The sequence below is a fragment of the Muscardinus avellanarius genome, assembly GCF_963383645.1.
Source record: "Muscardinus avellanarius genome assembly, chromosome: 13".
Taxonomy (NCBI): domain Eukaryota; kingdom Metazoa; phylum Chordata; class Mammalia; order Rodentia; family Gliridae; genus Muscardinus; species Muscardinus avellanarius.
Window position 1 is genome coordinate 38,521,464 of NC_137799.1, and position 19,969 is coordinate 38,541,432.

Genomic DNA, 19,969 nt, shown 5'->3' on the forward strand with positions numbered 1-19,969 from the left:
CAAGGAAATCTGTGTAGATAAAAAAGGGACTGCTGAGGTTGCAGGTACAATACTAAAGATCTTTTGAGATTTCTAAACAAATTTCATTGCTTTTATTAATTTCTTAAATAAGAAATAATTGTGTCCACATTATACTATAAAGATTGCCCTCCCCTTTTAGTCAAAATATACATATGTATGCAATACAGATAAAGGAAAAGATTCCCACTGCTTGATACTGTTTCCAAAACTTGCTCCGCAATTCAACAAAATGAAGAAACTCTTTGGGGCTGATGTTAACCTAAATGCTGACACAATCCTACAGCTGAACACAACTCCTCTGACTACCCCACAAGAACTATACACTAAAGTTAGTTTAATAACAGTTTGGAAACTAGATCATCTGTAATACAACTGTAGCATCTCTTCTCTTAAATCTAAGTAATAGTGAATTTCCCAAACTAGAACATCTCAAACAGAAGAATATGAGCACAAATGCAATAAAAGTCACGTTATTAAGAACAAATACAAGTACTCCACAATCTGGTACCTGACAGATTTTTACTGGTAACTTGTCAATACAAAAACATTTCAATTGTATATTATGAACCTTAAAGGTTCATTATACATATAAAAACCACTAGTGTCAGGTTAAAATTATTATTAGACAGCATTTGCAGCAATATTCAAGTTATATTTATTCTTCCACAAAATTTATATCTCTTTTTAAAGCACACCAAAAGAGCTCTAGTAGATATAAGGTTATGTGTTATAAAAAAAAATACTCAATTACATGGTAGTAAGGTAACCTTAAAGTTATTATTGGAACAACAATGAAATTATATTGGCAACTGAAATCCTCCTTAAACATGGGAAGTAATGCTATTTCTAAAAACTACTGACAGAAATTCATTTATGTTTAAATCAGACATTTAATGCTAAAAAAAATGGCTAGTGCACTATACAGGACTAATGTGGTTGCACACCTTCTCTTAAAAAAAAAAAAAAAACTTCCTTCAGTTAAATTTATTTGCCATATTTCTGAATTGCCTGATTTTTTAAAGCCAAAATTTGTATTACTTTAGCAATCTCATTAGCCAGAACCAGAATATTTCTTACATTTTTAGAATCCCATTAACTACAAATATGGAAGAGTATTGAAAAGTTTTCTAGAGTTGGAGCTTTCCCTGTCTGGAGTAGATAATTCTGTTAGAAGCACTATTTAGTTACAAAGAAAAATCAAATCTGACCTGCTGACTTCAAGGGAATAGGCAAGAAAAACACATTCCCTTAATAAGTAGTTCTTAAGAACTTAACAACCATTCTTTCACCTTGAGGCAGTTAAAAATTATATATCTAAGTAAAATCAAACAGTGCAGAAATACAAACCATTTTTGCTACCATAGACTTAATGCTATCTTCTCAGTGTTTACAAAAGACAGGAATAAGAACAGATGTGCTCAAGTACACTGTGAAGTAATTTTCAAAACTGATGAAATCTGAAATTCTAAGATAAAAATTTATCCTAGAAATTAAAATTACATATTAGCATATAAAAGTCACTTTTAAATAATTTACATTTATATTTTGAATCTAAATCTATATTACAAAAATAAATTTTATCATAGAATTTTACCTCTTCCCAGAGCCAATGCTTAAATCAAACAAACAAAAAAGAAGGTCAAATCTATTCCTTTAAGTATTCTGAAGTACATCTGTATAATTTAAAAAGAAAATGTGCCCTTTCAACACATGGTAAATGCTCATTTTAAATATTTATGTCTTTCCTATTAGCAGAATTAACAATAATCAGGCCACCAACTCAAACCACCAAAAATGTAACCTTGAAAATCTTTAATTTAAAACAAAATGAAGATAAACAATGAGATTAAAATTTTTAGACTGAAAAATTCCATTAAGTCAACACTTTTACTTCATTATTAAATATTAATACCAAGATATCATCTAGCAAATAAATTACTTTTAAAGTGAAAACTTAGTAAAGTCTCAAAATCAAGGTCTTCTACTTAGAAATATATAAATCATCTGAATAGCCTTTACTCTTAATGAAAAAAAGATTAAATGTTCTATATTTCTATTGAAAAGTTTCAAATCTAATGTGTCATTCATACCAAGTTTACCATCTGATCATAAATATACTGTCTATAAATTAAACTTAAATCTTCTTGAACAAATGATCATTATATGCAATAGATTATTTTACAGTAAGCAGCTACATGAAAATTACATTTAAACAATCTTCACGCAGAAAGACATCAGGATTCAAGTTCCTCTGAGAATAGAAATTTTGTCCATCTAATTTTGTTTTTCCACCCCCCAAAAAATATGCAAGCCTGCAGAGAAGGCTAATATTTTAATGACAACTATACTGAGTCCAAAGTTCAATAATATACATCACAGTGTTTTCTTACTAAACAGTTTCTCATGAATTCAGTAAATTTTATATGAAAATCAAATCAGTTACTAAAAGAAACATCCAAAATAGAAAAGCAAAATTTAATTCTTTCCCTAGGTACTTAACATTGTTTTTTTTAAAAGCTACTATGAATGAATTTAGATTAAAGTCATAAATTGACTTTGGAAGAATGCATATGTAAGTTACTGATCAACAGTAAAATCAGAGAAATTAGTAGCATACAATATCAACATTCCAAAATGTTATTAAAATCCAACCCAAAGCTGCCTTGGCATTTGTGGGGTTTTTAATAAGATTTTCAGTCTGCTGAACAATGGCCATAAAAGGCTTTCAAACTTCACTCCATTCACAAGTAAAGTTGAAATTGAACATTTTTATTTCTTCTCTCCCTATGACATCTTCACCATAGAACAGTGAATAACACAGCTCAAGTCATTATGCTAATTAGAAATTAAATAAAAAGATGCCCTTACAAGAGTTAAGTGTAAGGTGACATGCTACAACTAGAGACACAGTTCAGAAGCAGCTTTAAGAACTGTATAGCACAGGCTTACAAAAGCTCAAAACACCAGAGCTCCTTGATGCTCTTCTTGGTCGCTGGAATTCTAGCATGTGGCCATTCTTAAATTATAAGACAGATATTAAACTACATATCCATGAGAAGTCTTGCAAATAGCAACCCATTCTTATGACCTGTTAGTCTTAAGGTTTCTCAAAACTGTATTTATTTAAATTAAGCTGACAAATGCAAAAATGGAAGAAAAAAAACCACCACCTTAAGGATTTGAGGAGCAACTAAAAGTAAAGAATAATTAAGGTTTCCATACTAACAAATAGGCTCCTTTCTTATGTTAAAATACTATAATGGAATAACATAAGCTATGAGGAACCAAAGTTATATCTTATAACATGCTCTACTTTGCATATTTCTGCATAGAATACACTTTAAACAGCTGTCCACATCCAGCTTGACTTATAGTACCTATACCAATTGAGAGAATTGTTCTATCTTTCATAAAGCTACATAAAATGTTCAGTTATGTTTTAGAGAAAAAGAAAAAGCAGATACAGAAGCAAGAATAAGGCAGAAAACAATAAAAGAAAACTGTGACCAAGAAATCCTTCAACAGTATTCTGGACATATACAGAACTTAAGTTCCTTTTTTATCATTTAGGCTGAGATGGCTTCTGAAAAGATATTATATTAAAATTTTTAATCCTATCTAGCCACATACAAACATTAATGGTACCATAAAGTCATGTTTCTCTTGAGTTTCAGCATCTATTGTTTCCTGAATTTAATCTGAACTTTCCATTCTTCAAGACAAAGCTCAAAGAGCTCCTTTTCAATTCAGTCTTATACTGTGCTACCCTCAGAAATCTTTTTTAAAAAGCCTATTACAGCATGGGATGGAAGGATGGGGAGGGAATGGGGTGGGGATCGGATATGGGCTAACTGGATGATGTGTGCATGTATGTCTCCACAAGTCTTTTATCCCATTAAGATGTATGACTACAATGCACCAATAAAAAATATTTTTTAAAAGCCTATTACATTCATCTAGAAGAGAGTATGTATTGTGCTGGGGCATCTCTTATATTTGTAGAAATGTATTTAACTCTGGTATTACAGTAAACCTTCCATACTGTCATACATTTTAAGGTTTCTAAAAGGAAGGACTACATGGCAGTTCTTGAATCCCAACATGTCAATACTAGAGGCTCAAATGTTGTTGGACTGAGTTTAAGAATGAAGTATTAAGATTAGTGTTAAGCTACTAGATCATAAAACTTCACCAAGCTGGGCGTGGTGGCCCACACTTGTAATCCCAGCATTTGGGAGGCTGAGACCGAAGGATCGCAGTTCCGGGACAGCCTCAACTACTTAGTGAGTCCCTTTGAAACTCAGTGAGACCCTGTTTCAAAATAAAGAATAAAATATAGGGCTGAGGGTGTCACTTGGAGGTAGAATGCCCCTGGGTTCCATCCCCAGTACCACAAATAAAAAATAAAATAAAATGTCATCAAATCAAAGAAAGTACCACCATAAAGAGTTGGTCAAACACAACTTGAATTAAAAAAAAGAAAAAGAAAAAAAACCGAGAACTTTCAATTAAAAAAAAAGTGAAAGATATAAATAAGCACACGTTTGCCACAGTGATCATGAACCAATTTAACCTATTTTAAAATATTATAAAATATTTTTCTATTACATTAAATCTACCCATTTTTTTCATTTTAGCTTTATGTCCTTAATAAAGTGTACCATTTAACCAATAACAATATTAAGTTACCCAAAGTCACAACTTAGCCAACTACAGAGCTGAAATACCTAATAAATTCCACTAATTGACAACCTCTACCTGTTGCCTCATTCAAAAGTGAACTTTAGCTGGGCGCGGTGGCGCATGCTTGTAATCACCTTGAGGCAGAGACAGGAGGATTGCACAGGTTAGAACCTAGCCTTACTGGCTTAATAGACCCTATTTCCAAATAAAATATAAAATAGGTCTGGAAGTGTAGCCCGGAGGTAGAAGGGTTCCATCCCCAGTACCACCAAAAAAAAAAAAAAAAAAAAGTGAACTTTAAACTGAGACCTGAGGGAAGAGTAGGTACCAGCCAGACAAGGTACAAACTGATAATGATGTAATTATGTTTAAAAATATCTAGGAGCCAAACAGGTGGTAGGTGCATGCCTATAATCCCAGTACCTGGGAGGCTGAGACAAAGTATAGAACATGAGAGGAAGTATAGAAAGGAAATAAATGCTTCCTAATTGTATATTATCTAGCAGGAAAGCAAAATAAATGTGTAACCATCTCACTGAAATTGAAGTAAGGCAAAGCCTAAAATTTTCACAAAGCAAGAGGTAGTGCTATATTAATTACTTCAAATTTAATAATATCAAATGCAAAATACAAATGAATTTAGATAGTCTTCCACAGGTTTTTGTACTATCTCAAAATCACTAATCAAGGCTGGGCATGGTGGCACACACTTGTAATCCCAGCACTTGGGAGGCCGAGGCAGGAGGATTGCATAGGTTCGAAGCCAGCCTCGGCAACTTAGACTCTCCGCAATTTAGTAAGACCCTGTTTCCAAATAAAGTATAAAATAGGTCTGGGAGTGTAGCCCGGAAGTATAAAGCCCCTGGGGTTCCATCCCCAGTACCACACACCAAAAAAAAAAAAAAATCACTAATCATGTTCAGAAAGTTTGTTTCACCAGCTACAGTGGCACACACTTATAATCCCACCGTTTAGGAGGCTGAGACAGGAGGATTGCGGTTCGAGGACAGCCTCAACTACTTAATGAGGCCCTTTGTAACTCAGTGAGACTCTGTTTCAAAATAAAGAATAAAAAATAGGGCTGAGGGTGTCACTCAGGTAGAATTAGAATGGCCCTAAGTTCCATCCCCAATACCGCAAAAAAAAAAAAAAAAAAAAAAAAAAGAAAATTTAAGTTTCAACCATATCTATGATCAGGATATTGAGAGGTTTAGCTCTCATGGTTAAGTGACTTACAAAATCACTTAAGCTTAGCTGGGCTTAGTGGCACACACTTGTAATCCCAGCGCTTGGGAGGCTGAGACAGGAAGATCGCACGGGTTCGAAGCCAGCCTTAGCTACTCAGTGAGACCCTGTTTCTAAATAAAGTATAAAAAAGGTCTGGGAGTATAGCCCAGAGGTAGAAAGCCCCTGGGTTCCATCTCCAGTACCACAAAAAAAAAAAAATCACTTAGCTTATCATAGTTTATTTCTGCAAAGAAACACTAAGTCACTTAGACTAAAACTTATCTTTTACCACCTTAAATCCCCAGTATTTATTGTACTGAGCTCAATAAATATTTGACTATTTAGCAATTAATGAGAAACAAACTAAAACACATGTGAAGGAATTATTCCACATATTATAAGAAGACTTACACGCATGAAAAAGATCTGCCAAAGAAATTTATATTCTTTTATATCATGTGGCTTTTTTTTTTTTTTTTTTTTTGGTGATACTGGGAGTGGAACCCAGGGGCATTCTGGGTTCCCCCAGCCCTATTTTAATTCTTTATTTTAAAACAGGGTCTCACTAGGTTGCAGAGGGCCTCACTAAGTAGCTGAGGCTGTGCACAAACTGCAATCCTCTTGTCTTAGCCCCCTAATTACTGGGATTACAAGTGTGCGCCAAGTCCAGCTTCATATGGCTATTATACATATACCACAGTGTGGGCAGGTCTGTGGGGGCCTAAGTACACAAAGGAGCTACTAATGCCATTTAACAATCAGCATTTCAAAAACACGCCAGAGTTTTCACATACTTCCACTAACATGAAAAAAAATTCTAAAAATTATTATAGGGCATAAATCTATCCCAGATCTACTTATGAAAGGGATAATAATGATTAGAGAATAACAACACACTCAAATAGACATCATTACAAAATATATTGTTTTTCAATTGGAAAGAATTAGGATAATAGATAGCATCAGCAAATGAAGGAAAAAATGACATATATTTGAATATTTGTAAGTATAAGAGTCAAGCAAGTTATTCTGAAGAATTTGTTTCAATTTGCCTGAATCAAAAATAAAAACAAATCTTGGGGTCAAACATAGGAGTAAAGTTGGGCATGGTGGCACACACCTGTAATCCAATACTTGGGAGGCTGAGACAGGAGGATCACAGGTTCAAAGCCAGTTTTAGCGATTTAGTGAGACCCTGAATAAAAATAAGAAATAAGGCTAGGTGTGTAGCTCAGAGGAGAACACCCCTGAGTTCAATCCCTAGCAACACACACACACACACACAAAAAAAAAAAAAAAAACAGGGATAAATGGATAAATAAAAGGAACATACACTGAATATCTAAAATTACATATATCTTATGGTAATTATTTTACACTGCAGAAAAAGTAGTATACATTTATAAACACACCCACTAAACTTACATACCTGTGAAGATGAATTTGTTACTAAAACATAAAAAAAATTAATGCAAATAAGCTGGAATAACCTAAGTCAATATAAACTATAACCATAGAAAACAATGCTCCCAGCTGGGCATGGTGGCACATGCTTGTAATCCCAGTACCTGGAAGACTAAAATAGGAGGACTGCAGGTTCAAAGACAGCCTCAGAAAGTAGTAAGACCTACATCACCATAGAGAGACCCTGTTTCAAAATAAAAATAAATAAATAAAATAGGGCTTTGGGTATAGCTCAGAGGTAGAATACCCCGGGTTCAATCCCCAGAACAACAAAAATAAAAAGAAAAGAAAAGAAAAAGAAGAAGATAATGCTCCCAGTACTTGAGAGGTTGAGAAAGGGGGATCGAAGGTTCACAGCCACTTTCAGCAACTTATCGAGGCCCTCCACAACTTCAAGAGATCCTGTTTCAAAATACAAAATGAAATAGTGCTGGGGGGTGTAGCTCAGAGGAATAATGTTCCTGGGTTCAATCTCTAGTACCAAAACAAAAAAAAAAAAGAAAAGAAAAGGCTAAGGGGAAAAAAAACCTGTAATAATAACAAAGTGCCTACTAGCAAACTAAACAAAAATTTGAAACATGACAAGATACTGTGTAAAAACAATGCAGTTCACTAAAACAATTGCTTGTAGCCAGGCATGGTGACACACAGCTGTAATCCCAGTCCTTGGGAGGCTGACACAGGAAGATAACAGGTTTGAGGACAGCCTCAGGAACACAGTGAAACTCTCAGCAACCTAGCAAGATTCTGTTTTAAAACAAAAAATTTAAAAAAGGATGTGGGTGTACCTCAGAAGAAGAATATCCCCAAATTCAATCTCCAGTACCACACTTGTAATCCCAGGACCTGGGAGGCTAAAACAGGAGGATCACAGGTTCGTGGCCAGTCTCAGCTACTTACTGAGGGCCTCCACAACTCAGTGAGACCCTATTTCAAAAATACAGAATAAAACCCAGGTTGTAGTGGTATACATCTGTAATCCTAATACTTGACAGGCTGAAACTGGGGAATCTCAGATTCAAAACCAGCCTCAGCAATTTAGTGAGGCTCTCAGCAACCTTGTGAGACACTGCTTCCAAATAAGAAAATCTGTTTGGGGATGTAGCTCAGAGGTATAATGCCTCTGGATTCAATTCCCAGTACCACAAAAATAAACACAAAATATTAAAATTTTTCTCCCAGAGATCATTTATATACCTAATTAACAACCATCTTTTCTAAGCTGGGCGTGGTGGTGCACACTTGTCATCCCAGTATTCAGGAGGCTGAGACCAGAGGATCGCGGTTCGCGGACAGCCTCAGCTACTTAGGCCCTCTGCAACTTAGTGAGACCCTGTTTCAAACTAAAAGAATAAAAAATGGGGCAGGGGGTGTAGTTCAGAGGTCAAATGCTCCTGGGTTCCATCCCCAAACCCCCCACAAAAAAACAAAAAAATTAAACAAAAAAGAAACATCTTTTCTTTTAATCCCATAAGACATACCTTTCCAAATTATCACTTCTTTTTTTCCAGAATCCTCATTTCCTGTGGTTCAACAACCCCTTAGTCCATCTTCATTACCCTCTTGTCAATCCTTCATTTTGTCCTCAGAAACCCCTCTTGTATCACAAGTCAACTCATAGTTAACTCAGGGGTGTTCTACCTCTGAACATTTGTTTCCAGATTTATGACTTTGAAATCATTAACTTTTCCTTTCTCTATCTCTCTCATCCAAAACCACCTTACAGCCACATAACCCACACCACCTAAAGTTCTCATTCAAATCCATTTCTTCCTTGCTATTCCACTACCACTCCGTAGCTTAATTATATATTTTTCTTCTTTCTTTCTTTCTTTCTTTCTTTCTTTCTCTCTCTCTTTCTTTCTTTCTTTCTTTCTTTCTTTCTTTCTTTCTTTTTTGAAGGTCTGGGGATAGAACCCAGGGGCATTCTACCTCCGAGCTATACCCCCATGCCCTATTTTTTATTTGAAACAGGGTCTCACTGAGTTGCAGAGGGCCTCACTAAGTAGCTTAAACTGTCCGTGAACCACAATCCTCCTGTCTCAGCCTCCGAATGCTGCAATTACAAGCGTGAGCCACCACGCTTGGCTTCCCGTAGCTTAGTTCTGTCTCCATCATTTGCAGTCCAGATTACTGTGAAAGAAAGCCTGTCCTGCTAACTCTAAAATTCAGCCTCCATAGTCACTAGGATTCTTTCTAAAATAAAAAGTCAAAATGTTACTAGCCTGTTTTAAATCCTTCGATTGCTACAAGACTTTCAGGATATATTCTCTATTTTTCCTTTTATTTTGCAGTACTGGGGATTGAACCCAAGGATGCTGTACCAATGAGCTATATCCTTAGCCCTTTATAAAATTTTGAGACAGAATCTCACTAAATTTCTCAGGCTAGCCTCAAACTTGTGATCTTCCTCCCTCATCCTCTTGAGTTGCTGGATTACAAGTATATGCCACTGTGCTCAGTTTTCAGAATAGTTTTTTGAAATGGACACAGAAGCCAGTTGTGGTAGAAAGGGATTACAAGAATCCCAGTACTTGGGAGGCTGAGACAGGAAGATCACAGGTTTGTGGCTAGCCCCAGCTACTTAATGAAGCCTTACACAACTTAGTGAGACCCTGTTTCAAAATAAAGAATAAAACCTAGGGCTACGAGTATAGCTCAGAGGTAGATACTCCTGGGTCCAGCCTCCAGTTCTGCAAAAAGAATGAAAGAAAGAAAGAAAGAAAGAAAGAAAGAAAGAAAGAAAGAAAGAAAGAAAGAAAGAAAGAAAGAAAGAAAGAAAGGAAGGAAGGAAGGAAGGAAGGGACGGACATCTGCACATCCACAAAATCACTATTTTCATTCTGCTATTTTTTTGCACATGTTATTCTCTTCACCTAAAACCTTTCATTCTAACCCTACCCTGATCCCTTTCTTCAAAATTCAACTCTTAGATCCCTGGTCTCCAACAAGTCTTTTCCACCTCTCCAATTTTCTTTTTCCCCAGTACCAGACATTCTATCTCCAAGCTACACCCCTGCCCTATTTCTAACTCTTTATTTTGAAACAGGGTCTCACTAAGTTGCTGAGGGCCTCACTAAGTAGGTGAGGCTTGCCACAAACCCACAATCCTCCTGTCACAGCCTCCCATATACTGGTATTATAAGTGTGCGCCACCATGCCCAGCTCACCTCTCCAGTTTGATGTCTTTCCACGTTCCTATGCCAAATTGTAGTTTTTGGGGTTTTTTGGTGGTGGTACTGGGGTTCCTGGAAGCCCTTCTACCTCCGGGATACACTCTCAGGCCTATTTTATACTTTTTTAAATTTGGAAACAAGGTCTCTTAAGCCAGCGCGGCTGGCTTCGAACCTGCGCGATCCTCCTGTCTCTACCTCCCAAGCGCAGGGATTATAAGCGTGTGCCATCATGCCTGGCTCCAAATTGTATTTTAATTATTTTTTTAGGGTTCCCAAATCATCTAGTTAGCTCCTTTAAGACTGTCTTTCCTTTCTTTGGCCTGACAATTTTAATAAACCTCTTCTGCATGCCTCTTTATTAATGAAAACTTGTTGCCAACAATGCCATGTAACTAGTCGTCCTCTCTCATGAAAAACCTCATCTCCAAGTGGCTCCTCTACTGTCAATCAAAAAGAGAAGAGTCACTCTGTCCACACTATACTCCTACTCCAGAGCTACAGCATATCCATTACCTATCATCATTATACTTCCTCTTTAGATCCCTATCATTAGCTAAATCAACCTCTCCAGTTTCATCACCATCATTTATCATGGGCATGACAAAGTTTCAAGTTACTCCATAAGTCAACACGAAGTTCATGTTTTCCACAACCTATCCACACTCAGCCAACAACTTCAGCATCTGTACAGATTCTTTGGGGTTTATTTGGTGTGTTTTTTTCCTTAGAGGTAGAAAGGAGGAATCTCTTCTCTACCACTGAGCTACATTCCTAGCCCCCCCCCCTTTTTTTAATTCTGAAACAAGGTGTCACTATGTTGCCCAGGCTGGCCTTGAACTTGTGATCCTCCTACCTTAGCGCCCAAGTAACAGGAATTACAGGAATGTAGCACTGTGATGCCTGACTCTACAAATTCTTAAACCAAAAGAGGGTTGGTTTCAAAGAAAATATAATAAGCTTTCTTTTCAGTATGTTAAATCTGAAACATTAAGATATCCAATGAAAATATTCAGAAAGGTACAGACTGGGAACTTGAATTCAAGAAAACAGTTAAGGAGATGTCTATCAATTTGATCATCATGAATATAGGAGTGATTAATGAAACTAGGTGTGATCTAAGGGGCAGACAATTTAGAGAAAAAATAGCTAAATGTCTATTTTGACCTTCTACAATGCTATGCCTAACACTGGATCATTTGGTTTCTGTCACTTGCTCCAGGCTACCAAATATTACTGAGAAAAGTTACAGAATCCTTCAAAGTGCCTTCATTAAAAGTTCATATTAATTTTAATTTTGACTGAATACTACTTATAAGCAATCCTTATACTATCTTATTGATCAGTTGGCACAATTATTTACAATCTATGAGCTTCAGTTTCCAGGGGAGCTATATAAGTAATTACTGTAATGTGTACCCAAAGGTCTGCATTCTAGAAAGACTATATCCCACATACATACATACATATATAATATATATATGTGATCCTCCTACCTCAGCCGCTCAAGTAACAGGAATTACACACACACACACACACACACACACACACACACACACACACACAAATATTTCTCAAATACAGTCAGTGTGATTAATAAAATAGTTATAGAGCCGGGCACAGTGGTACAAGCTTGTAATCTCAGCATTTGGGAGGCTGAGACAGGAGGATCACATTTTGAGGACAGCCTCAGCTACATAGTAAGGCCTTCCGCAACTTAGTGAGACCCTGTTTCAAAATAAAGAATAAAAAATGGGGCTGGCGATATAGCTTAGCTTGGAGGTAGAATTCCCCTAGGTTTAATCCCCAGTACAACAACAACAACAAAAATTAAATTAAAATTTAAAAATAAAATAGTTATATAAGACAGTACTAGTAATTCTTTGCTAATATGCATTTAATTGCCAATATTACACATTTAACTATAGTCATGTGGGAGATTGTCATCTTCAAAGTATTTGGAACCACTGCCCAAGAGTATCCCCCGATAGCTTTAAATATCCTTTCAAGACTGTAAGCCTCCAATTATCCTCTGCCCACTTCCACTTCAGCTTTTATTTTCCCAAAAAAACAAACACATCCTTACATTGTCCCCTTAACAATCTCAATCTATATTAATTTATTCTTTCTTCTCAACCTCTATAAGTATTTGATGACTTAGCAATTAATTTTTAAGACTAATAACATACACACCCAATCTCACCTCTCACCTGACCTTGCAAACCTAACCCATCAAGCAGGTTGTGTCTCTTCAAAAGTTTCTTCCCTTCTTCATAAATACGTTATCAGATCTCCCTTACTCAAAAGTTCACTTAACTCTGCTGTATATTATAATTTCTATCTCTTTTCTTCATTTTGTGTCAAATTCTCAGGGCCAGCAAACTACACAGCCTGTGCCAGCCACCTATTTTGGAAAATGAGATATTATAATAGCCACCCCCATTTCTTTACATACTATTTAAGGCTGCTTTCCTACAAAGAAACAGTTGAATAGAGAAGAGATCCTAAAAGCCTAAAATATTTACTATCTAATTCCTTAAAATAAGTTTGCAAGTCCCTGGGGAACCAAGCATGACGTACATTCAATGGTATAATTTCTTCTGAGGACAGCAAGATGTCACTAAATATTTTTGGAGTGGCAATAAAATGCCATAAGTAAAGGAACCTCTCAAGAGTCCTAGTGGATAGGACTATAAAAGACCATGGAAGAAACTATACTGCAAGAGACTTTGCATTAAGCATAAAGGGAGGACACAGAGAAGGGGGTTTTCAAAGGAATAAGCATTAAGGCTAGATGACTACATGTGACAGAGGAGACAAAGTTGGCAAAAAAATTTTAGTCCTCAATGATGTGGCTCTAGGAATTTACATTCTCTCCTACAATCTATTCTAGGCCTCCAGTTTTTCATATTTTCCTGCCTTACTGACTTTGGAGTTCCTAAAATTCCTAATACTAATTCCATATCTTCTATGTAGTAGACATTCCCTATGCTTGCTATCTAGCTATTCCTGGGTAAGTAAATCACTTAGGAAGAGGCAGTCCCAACAGAGTTGTCCAAATGAAAACACAAGACCAATGTCAGAGGCAGATGGAATACTCACCTGTGGTACCAAGCAGAAAGAGAAGGGAATTAAGATTTCAGGTCCAGAACTAGCTCTAGCCAAATAAGCAGCAGCAGCTATGAATATGCTTATAGCAGAAGCAAAGTATCTTTGGTACTCTGACATACTCTGGTGGTTCAGAGAGACCACCATTAAGGTGGCCCCTGGTAAGAAGCTCTCTTGAGAAGACCAAAAAGTGAGGAATTAAATGGTACAGACCCTACCGGTCTTTTGTCTAGAAAAGATAGTTGATACTAACCTTCAGTAACTGGGTTTTCACATCCCACAAGGTTGAGAAGGATATCATCATCTTTATCATCTACTTCACATCCCAGTAGCATCCAGCTTTCCACATTTTCACTCTCTGAAATGGTGCTCTCTTCCTCTTCACTTGAACTGACCTGTATAACCATGACTTCTCGGACCACATCTGATCTCTTTTTAGGTTTGGACTTCTCAACATTCTTCTTGCATTTCTTAATAGCCAAATCATTAGAATGAAGAGAAGCGGGAGAATCACGTGTCTTTTCTTCTGCATGGACCCTAATATTCTTTCTTTTACATCTATAAATACTATCTTCATCAGACAAAGTAATGACTTCTGACCCATCTGATAGCTGGATGACTTCATTATCTGAAAGAACAATTAAGTTCTTCTGATCTGATTTGGTACTCAATAATTCAGCATTCCCAGCGTTCTTTTCTTCATGTTCTTCCTCCCCAATGGCATCACCAAGATCTTGGGCATAATGAACTTGACTATACAGTTGAAATTCCACCTCACTATCGACACTCAATTCACTAGATGACTCTTCCCGATAAAGGTCATCTTCATAAGCTTCTAGAGTTTCATAGCCACCAAACATCATGGAAGGTCAGTAACCCAAAAGCTGTAAAAGAGAAAGTCATAGTAAGAATGTATTTTAATAGTTCAGATCTTGTCTGGTTAGTGCATAATATCAACCTATAGAGCCAACTTCTATTTCTATATGAAGGCCATCACCTCTACAACATACAAAAATACTCTTTTCTCTTCGAATATTTTATTTAAGACTTCTAAATCCTATTATGAGCCACTGTAAAAATGTTCATCTCTCTTGAATGAGAATTATAACCAACAAATTTTTATAGTTATTAGTGGAAATATCATAATTCACAAGTGTACTGGAAAAGAAAACCAGGTTGAGATCTACTGCTTGTCACAGAATGCTTGTTCTCTAAAATGCAAAAACTTTGGGAAAGATTTTAAGTAGTAATGGAGATGTAGCTCACTGGTAGAGTGCTTGCCTGGATGCAAGAGGATCTGAGTTCAATCCCATATACTACAAAAAAAAAAAAAAAAGATTGTAAGCATCTCCTACTTCTCCCACTAGTCCATTCTTCCATTCTTCATCTCTTCCTTGGTTCTGGTTCTGTATCTCCTATTTCCAGGCATTTATTCTCAAACAGAAATATTACTCCAACTATGATTAAAATCCACAACAGGAAGCCATTACAATGTTTACTATTTAAATAATATTTATTGTTTAAAAATTAATCTAAAGATTAGAGGTACAGCTCAGTGGTAATGCACTTACCTAGCATGTATGAGGCCCTGAATTTTATCCCCAGCACTATTAAAAAAAATATAGGCAGGCATGGTGGTGCACACCTGTAATTCTAGTACTTAGGAGGCTGAGACAGGAGGACTGCAAAAGCCAGCCCCAGCAATTTAACGAGGGCTTCAGCAACTTAGTTGAGACCGTTTCAAAATAAAAAATAAAATATGGCTGGGCTACTAGCATTTATCCCAGTAACCACCCCCAAAAAGCTCGTGAACTTCTTATCCTTGGCTAAAAGAATGAATTAAAAAGTTTTGATACAACTATTTACTTCCATGCTAATTATAAAAATGTATAAGAAATCCAAACTTACTAAAGACCTGAAGTTGAAGCAAAACTCCCAGTTTTGACAATAAATGCATAGACAAACCCTTTACTTTCCTATTGTATGCATATTAAATCTTGCTCATCCTTCAACTTAGCTTTATCACTTCCCACCAGACAAAATTAAAGGACTCCTGTTATAGGCTTCCAGGGCACTTTACATTTCAAAACATTCATCACATTTCTAATTACTTATTCAATGTAAATGTCCCAGGAGCACAGATCTCAGACCCCAAGAGGGCAGGAACCATATGTACTTTGTTAAACAATGGATCACCAAAGCCAATCAGAGTAACTGGTATTTAGGGGGGCTTCTATAAATGTTTGCTGAATTAAAGAATGAATTAAATGAATTCTATCATCAGGCATTTGTTCTTCAGCCCTGATAAGTCCAGTATGTGCCTGGAATATAGAAATTATGATGGGATAATTTCTTAGTTGTCTTCAACTACTCTTAAGACTTAAATTCTCATATCATCAACCAAAAATCTATACAGATGTTTCGACTACGTAGTAAAATACCTATTAAAATGACAGCTCTGGAAAAATAAGTCATGTTTGTTCAAAAATCATGACAGATACAGTAGTATCTGTAATAGACAGTAGTAGATACCTGTAATCCCTGTAACTTGGGAGGCTGAGACAGAAATATCCCAAATTCAAGTCTAGCCTAGAAAACTTAGAAAGACCCTGTCTCAAACAAAATATAAAAAGGCACAGGGATATGGCTCAGTAGTAGAGCATTTCTGGAGTCAATCCCAACCACAAAAAAAAAAAAAAAAAAAAAAAAAAAGCAGGGTACCAATGTGTGTGTGTGTGTGGGGGGGAGTAAATGAATGTGTGTGTTTACTGGGGATCGAACCCAGGGGCATTGTACCTTTGAGCTACAGCCCCAGTCCTACTTTATTTTGAAACAGGGTCTCATTAAGTTGCTGAGAATAGCCTCAAAACTGCATCCTCCTGTCTCATCCTCCCAAGCACTGGGATCACAGGCTTACACCACCACACTCAGCTGCCAATTTATCCTTTCTTCTACTTTTAGATACAGATATAATTAAGAAAGAAGAGTTGTTTTCTTAAGTGTCCCATTCTCTCCCCAAAATGTAAAGGTATTATGGTAGCAATTTGGGTAATAGAGCCTGCTCACTCCAAAAATCAATGAATAAGAACCAACAATACACAAACTAAAGTTGGAGTTTATTTTTTAGAAATAAAGAAATCAACTTTTAATGCCTGTTTTCTTCTAAAAGGTACAATGTATCTGCTCCCTTGTTGGTTTTTCAGGTTGCCATGTTCTTATTGTCATACAAGTTGAATACAACCGTCTGAATAGTAATGCTCATAGCATTTATCAGTGAATATTGAAATGTTAGCCTCCAAGGAATTCAAATAAAAGAAGAATCCTTTCCTTTTACTTAATAGGTAAATTAATTCTAGAAGAAGTCAAAGGAATTACGCTCCCTTCAAAATCCTCACTGGATCCTTCCTGAGGATCCAATGTGGACTTAAGATAAAACATAATTCCAGTGCAGCACAGAAAAAAAATAAAGAGCTAAATTACAGAGTTATAAATTTGTACTACTCTTGGAGCCATCCCAAAGGAAAGGGATTAAGAACAGAGCCATAGGCACACCTGTGAATGTATGCCAAAAATAAACTACAGAACCATAATAAAAACTCACTTCCTTGGGTCTAAGGATTTATCTCTTTCCCTGAAATGTAGAAAAATGAATTTAACAATTTAGCCCCTATGGCCTTTAAGAGGATTTTGTACCTTCTGTACTTGAAAATTGTGCTCAGGAATAACATGTTCGCTCCTATTTATCTAGTTTATGTATGCCAGGGTTAAGGTTTGCCTCAGGCTATTTGGTTTATGTTACTACATTAATTACATTTGAATGTATTTATTTCTAAAAAGTATACATGAAGATAAATATAAAATATATACATGTTATGTACATACATAAACACACACACACACACACACACACACACACACACACATATATATCCCTTGACTCAGAAGCCTTCCTCAGCTTTTTGGTCACTGTACACAATTCCCAAGTCTATTTAACTAGATTACATAGGTCTTTAAGACCTTTTAGATTATTTCACACAGTGTCCTCAATTTCCATCTAAGGAAACTGAGATCTGACAAGATACAGAGGCCTATCCAAGGTTAGGCACTGTTTAAGAATATAGCTAGGGTACTTGGGAGGCTGAGACAGGAGGATCTGGGTTCATGGACAGCCTCAGATACTTAGTGAGGCACTCTACAACTTAGTGAAACCCTGTTTCCAAATAAAGAATAAAAAAAAAATCGGGCTGGGAGAGAGAGAGAGACAGACAGACAGACACAGAGAGAGGGAGGGAGGGAGGATATAGCTAGGGCTGGGGTGTAGTTGAGTGGTAAAGTGCTTGCCCTGTAAGCACAATGCACTGGGTTCAATTCCCGGTACCAAAAAATATAAAAACAGACCCCAAAAAAGTCAAGAATACAGCTAGAACTAATTTGCATTTTTCCTAACTCTCAGACAAGCACTAAGATTTGCAAAAAAATTCAAAATAAATAATTGTAAAGCTAGTCACAGTGCCACACACCTGTACTTTAGAGGCTGAGACAGGAGGATTGTAGGTTTGAGGCCAGAAAATGGCAACCTAGACCCTATTTCTTTTTCTCTTTTTTTCATTTTTCTTTTTTGGTGGTACTTGAGGTGGAACCCAGAGGCTTTCTACCTCTGGGCTATACTCCTAGACGAATTTTATGTTTTATTTAGAAACAGGGTCTCACTAAGTTGCTGAGAGCCTCACTAAGTAGCTGAGGCTGGCTTTGAACCTGTGCAATCCTCCTGTCTCAGCCTCCCAAGCGCGGGGATTACAAACGTGCGCCACCACGCCCGGCTAGACCCTATTCAAAATAAAAAAATAAAATTGGGCTGGAGTATATCTCAAAGGTAGAACACCCCTAGGTTTAATCTCTAGTACCACAAATACACACAACAAAAAGAATAGGTAAATAAATAAGTTCAAATAAAGACGGCTGTATGTGCACTGGCTCTAAACCTAAATTTGCCTCATACATATCCACTGGAGTATAAAAACTTTAATAGACATTTTAATTAGAAGGAAGGAAAAGCATACATTTAATTTGGCAATTCACCATTCACAAACCTCCCAAGTTGGTCATCAAAGACTTCTATCAATCCTATCACTGAAAAGTGATATATAGGCACTGGTGCCTTTACAAAAACCTAAAAAGCATGAAAGTGTGAATGAAACATACCAAAGAAGTAAACTGGCTTACCAAATATAAAACAGGTGTAAAGAATAACTGCAAAGGCTCTCGTCATCAATAGAGGGAACAGCATTCATTCACAAATGTTTAAAAACTAGACAACTTGAGGCCTACTTAGAATTTCCGAGTTTGCTTATTCAATCCCTAAAGCTGACTGATACTTCTGCTCTGACAATCTACTTAAGTAGTCACTCTGGACATTTTCCTCTTCTTTCCTTCCAAAACAATTTTTGCTTAGACATTCTTTCTTGATGGCATAGGTATCCATCTCAGGCAGATGTAAAAAAAAAAAAAAAAAAAAAAAAAAAAAAAAAAAAATCCACAGCTTGGTTTTATTTTTCTTTTCTATTTTTTTTTTTTTTTTAAGAGTTGGGGATTGAACCTAGGGCCTTGAGCAAGGGAGGCAAGCACTACCACTAAACTGTATTTATATACCCAGCCCCACTTGATTTTAAATCAACAGTTTTCATCAAAAAGTGATTTCCACATAGTTTATTCTCAACTTAAATTCTGACTTGCTCTTAAGAGTGCTGCCCTGACAATAACAGTTGCAAAACAATTACTAGAGATTAAAATTGTGTCCGTTTTTCAAATATGACTGCCATTTTGAATTAAGTGTGACTAGGGTAAAGTATCCAAAATGTGTTAAACAATGGTCGAACAACAGGAAGACAAAACACAGTATTTTGATGGAAGAAAATTATGGCCAATTTATTGAGGTCTCAACTGTTCTTGGGATACCTAATGTCATTTTACAAAAACTAACCCTGTCTGGAATTACTTCCTTCACCTTTCCCTCATCCCTCTCCTTTGCTATGTAGTCCCTTACTCATGTGAACTGTGCTACAATCCCCATTCCCTCATAAAACCCCACAAACTTTCAAGTATTCTTCAGTTGATTCCCCATTCAGATTCTCTTGATAAACAGCAATATAGTAAACGGTCTCCAAAGCATAATACGGTCTGAAATGAACTGTGAAATGAACTGTGTATATACACATTTCATTTAAAATTCTTTATATGTGATGATATAGATTGAAAACAAAGTCAAGAGCTTTTCAAGGGATCTGAATTACCAA

The 19,969-nt window shown here is 36.3% G+C and overlaps 1 protein-coding gene across 1 annotated transcript in view; it reads right to left on the minus strand.

The window, feature by feature from the left end:
• ZCCHC7 (zinc finger CCHC-type containing 7) overlaps positions 1 to 14,539 on the minus strand; it is a gene marked incomplete at both ends in the record, with an annotated part of 217,408 nt that extends 202,869 nt beyond the window's left edge. Inside the window, one exon of the mRNA XM_080709170.1 lies at positions 13,930 to 14,539. Coding sequence (XP_080565296.1) covers positions 13,930 to 14,539 — 610 coding nt within the window. The remainder of the gene's footprint in view (positions 1 to 13,929) is intronic.
• Positions 14,540 to 19,969: the final 5,430 nt, after the last annotated feature.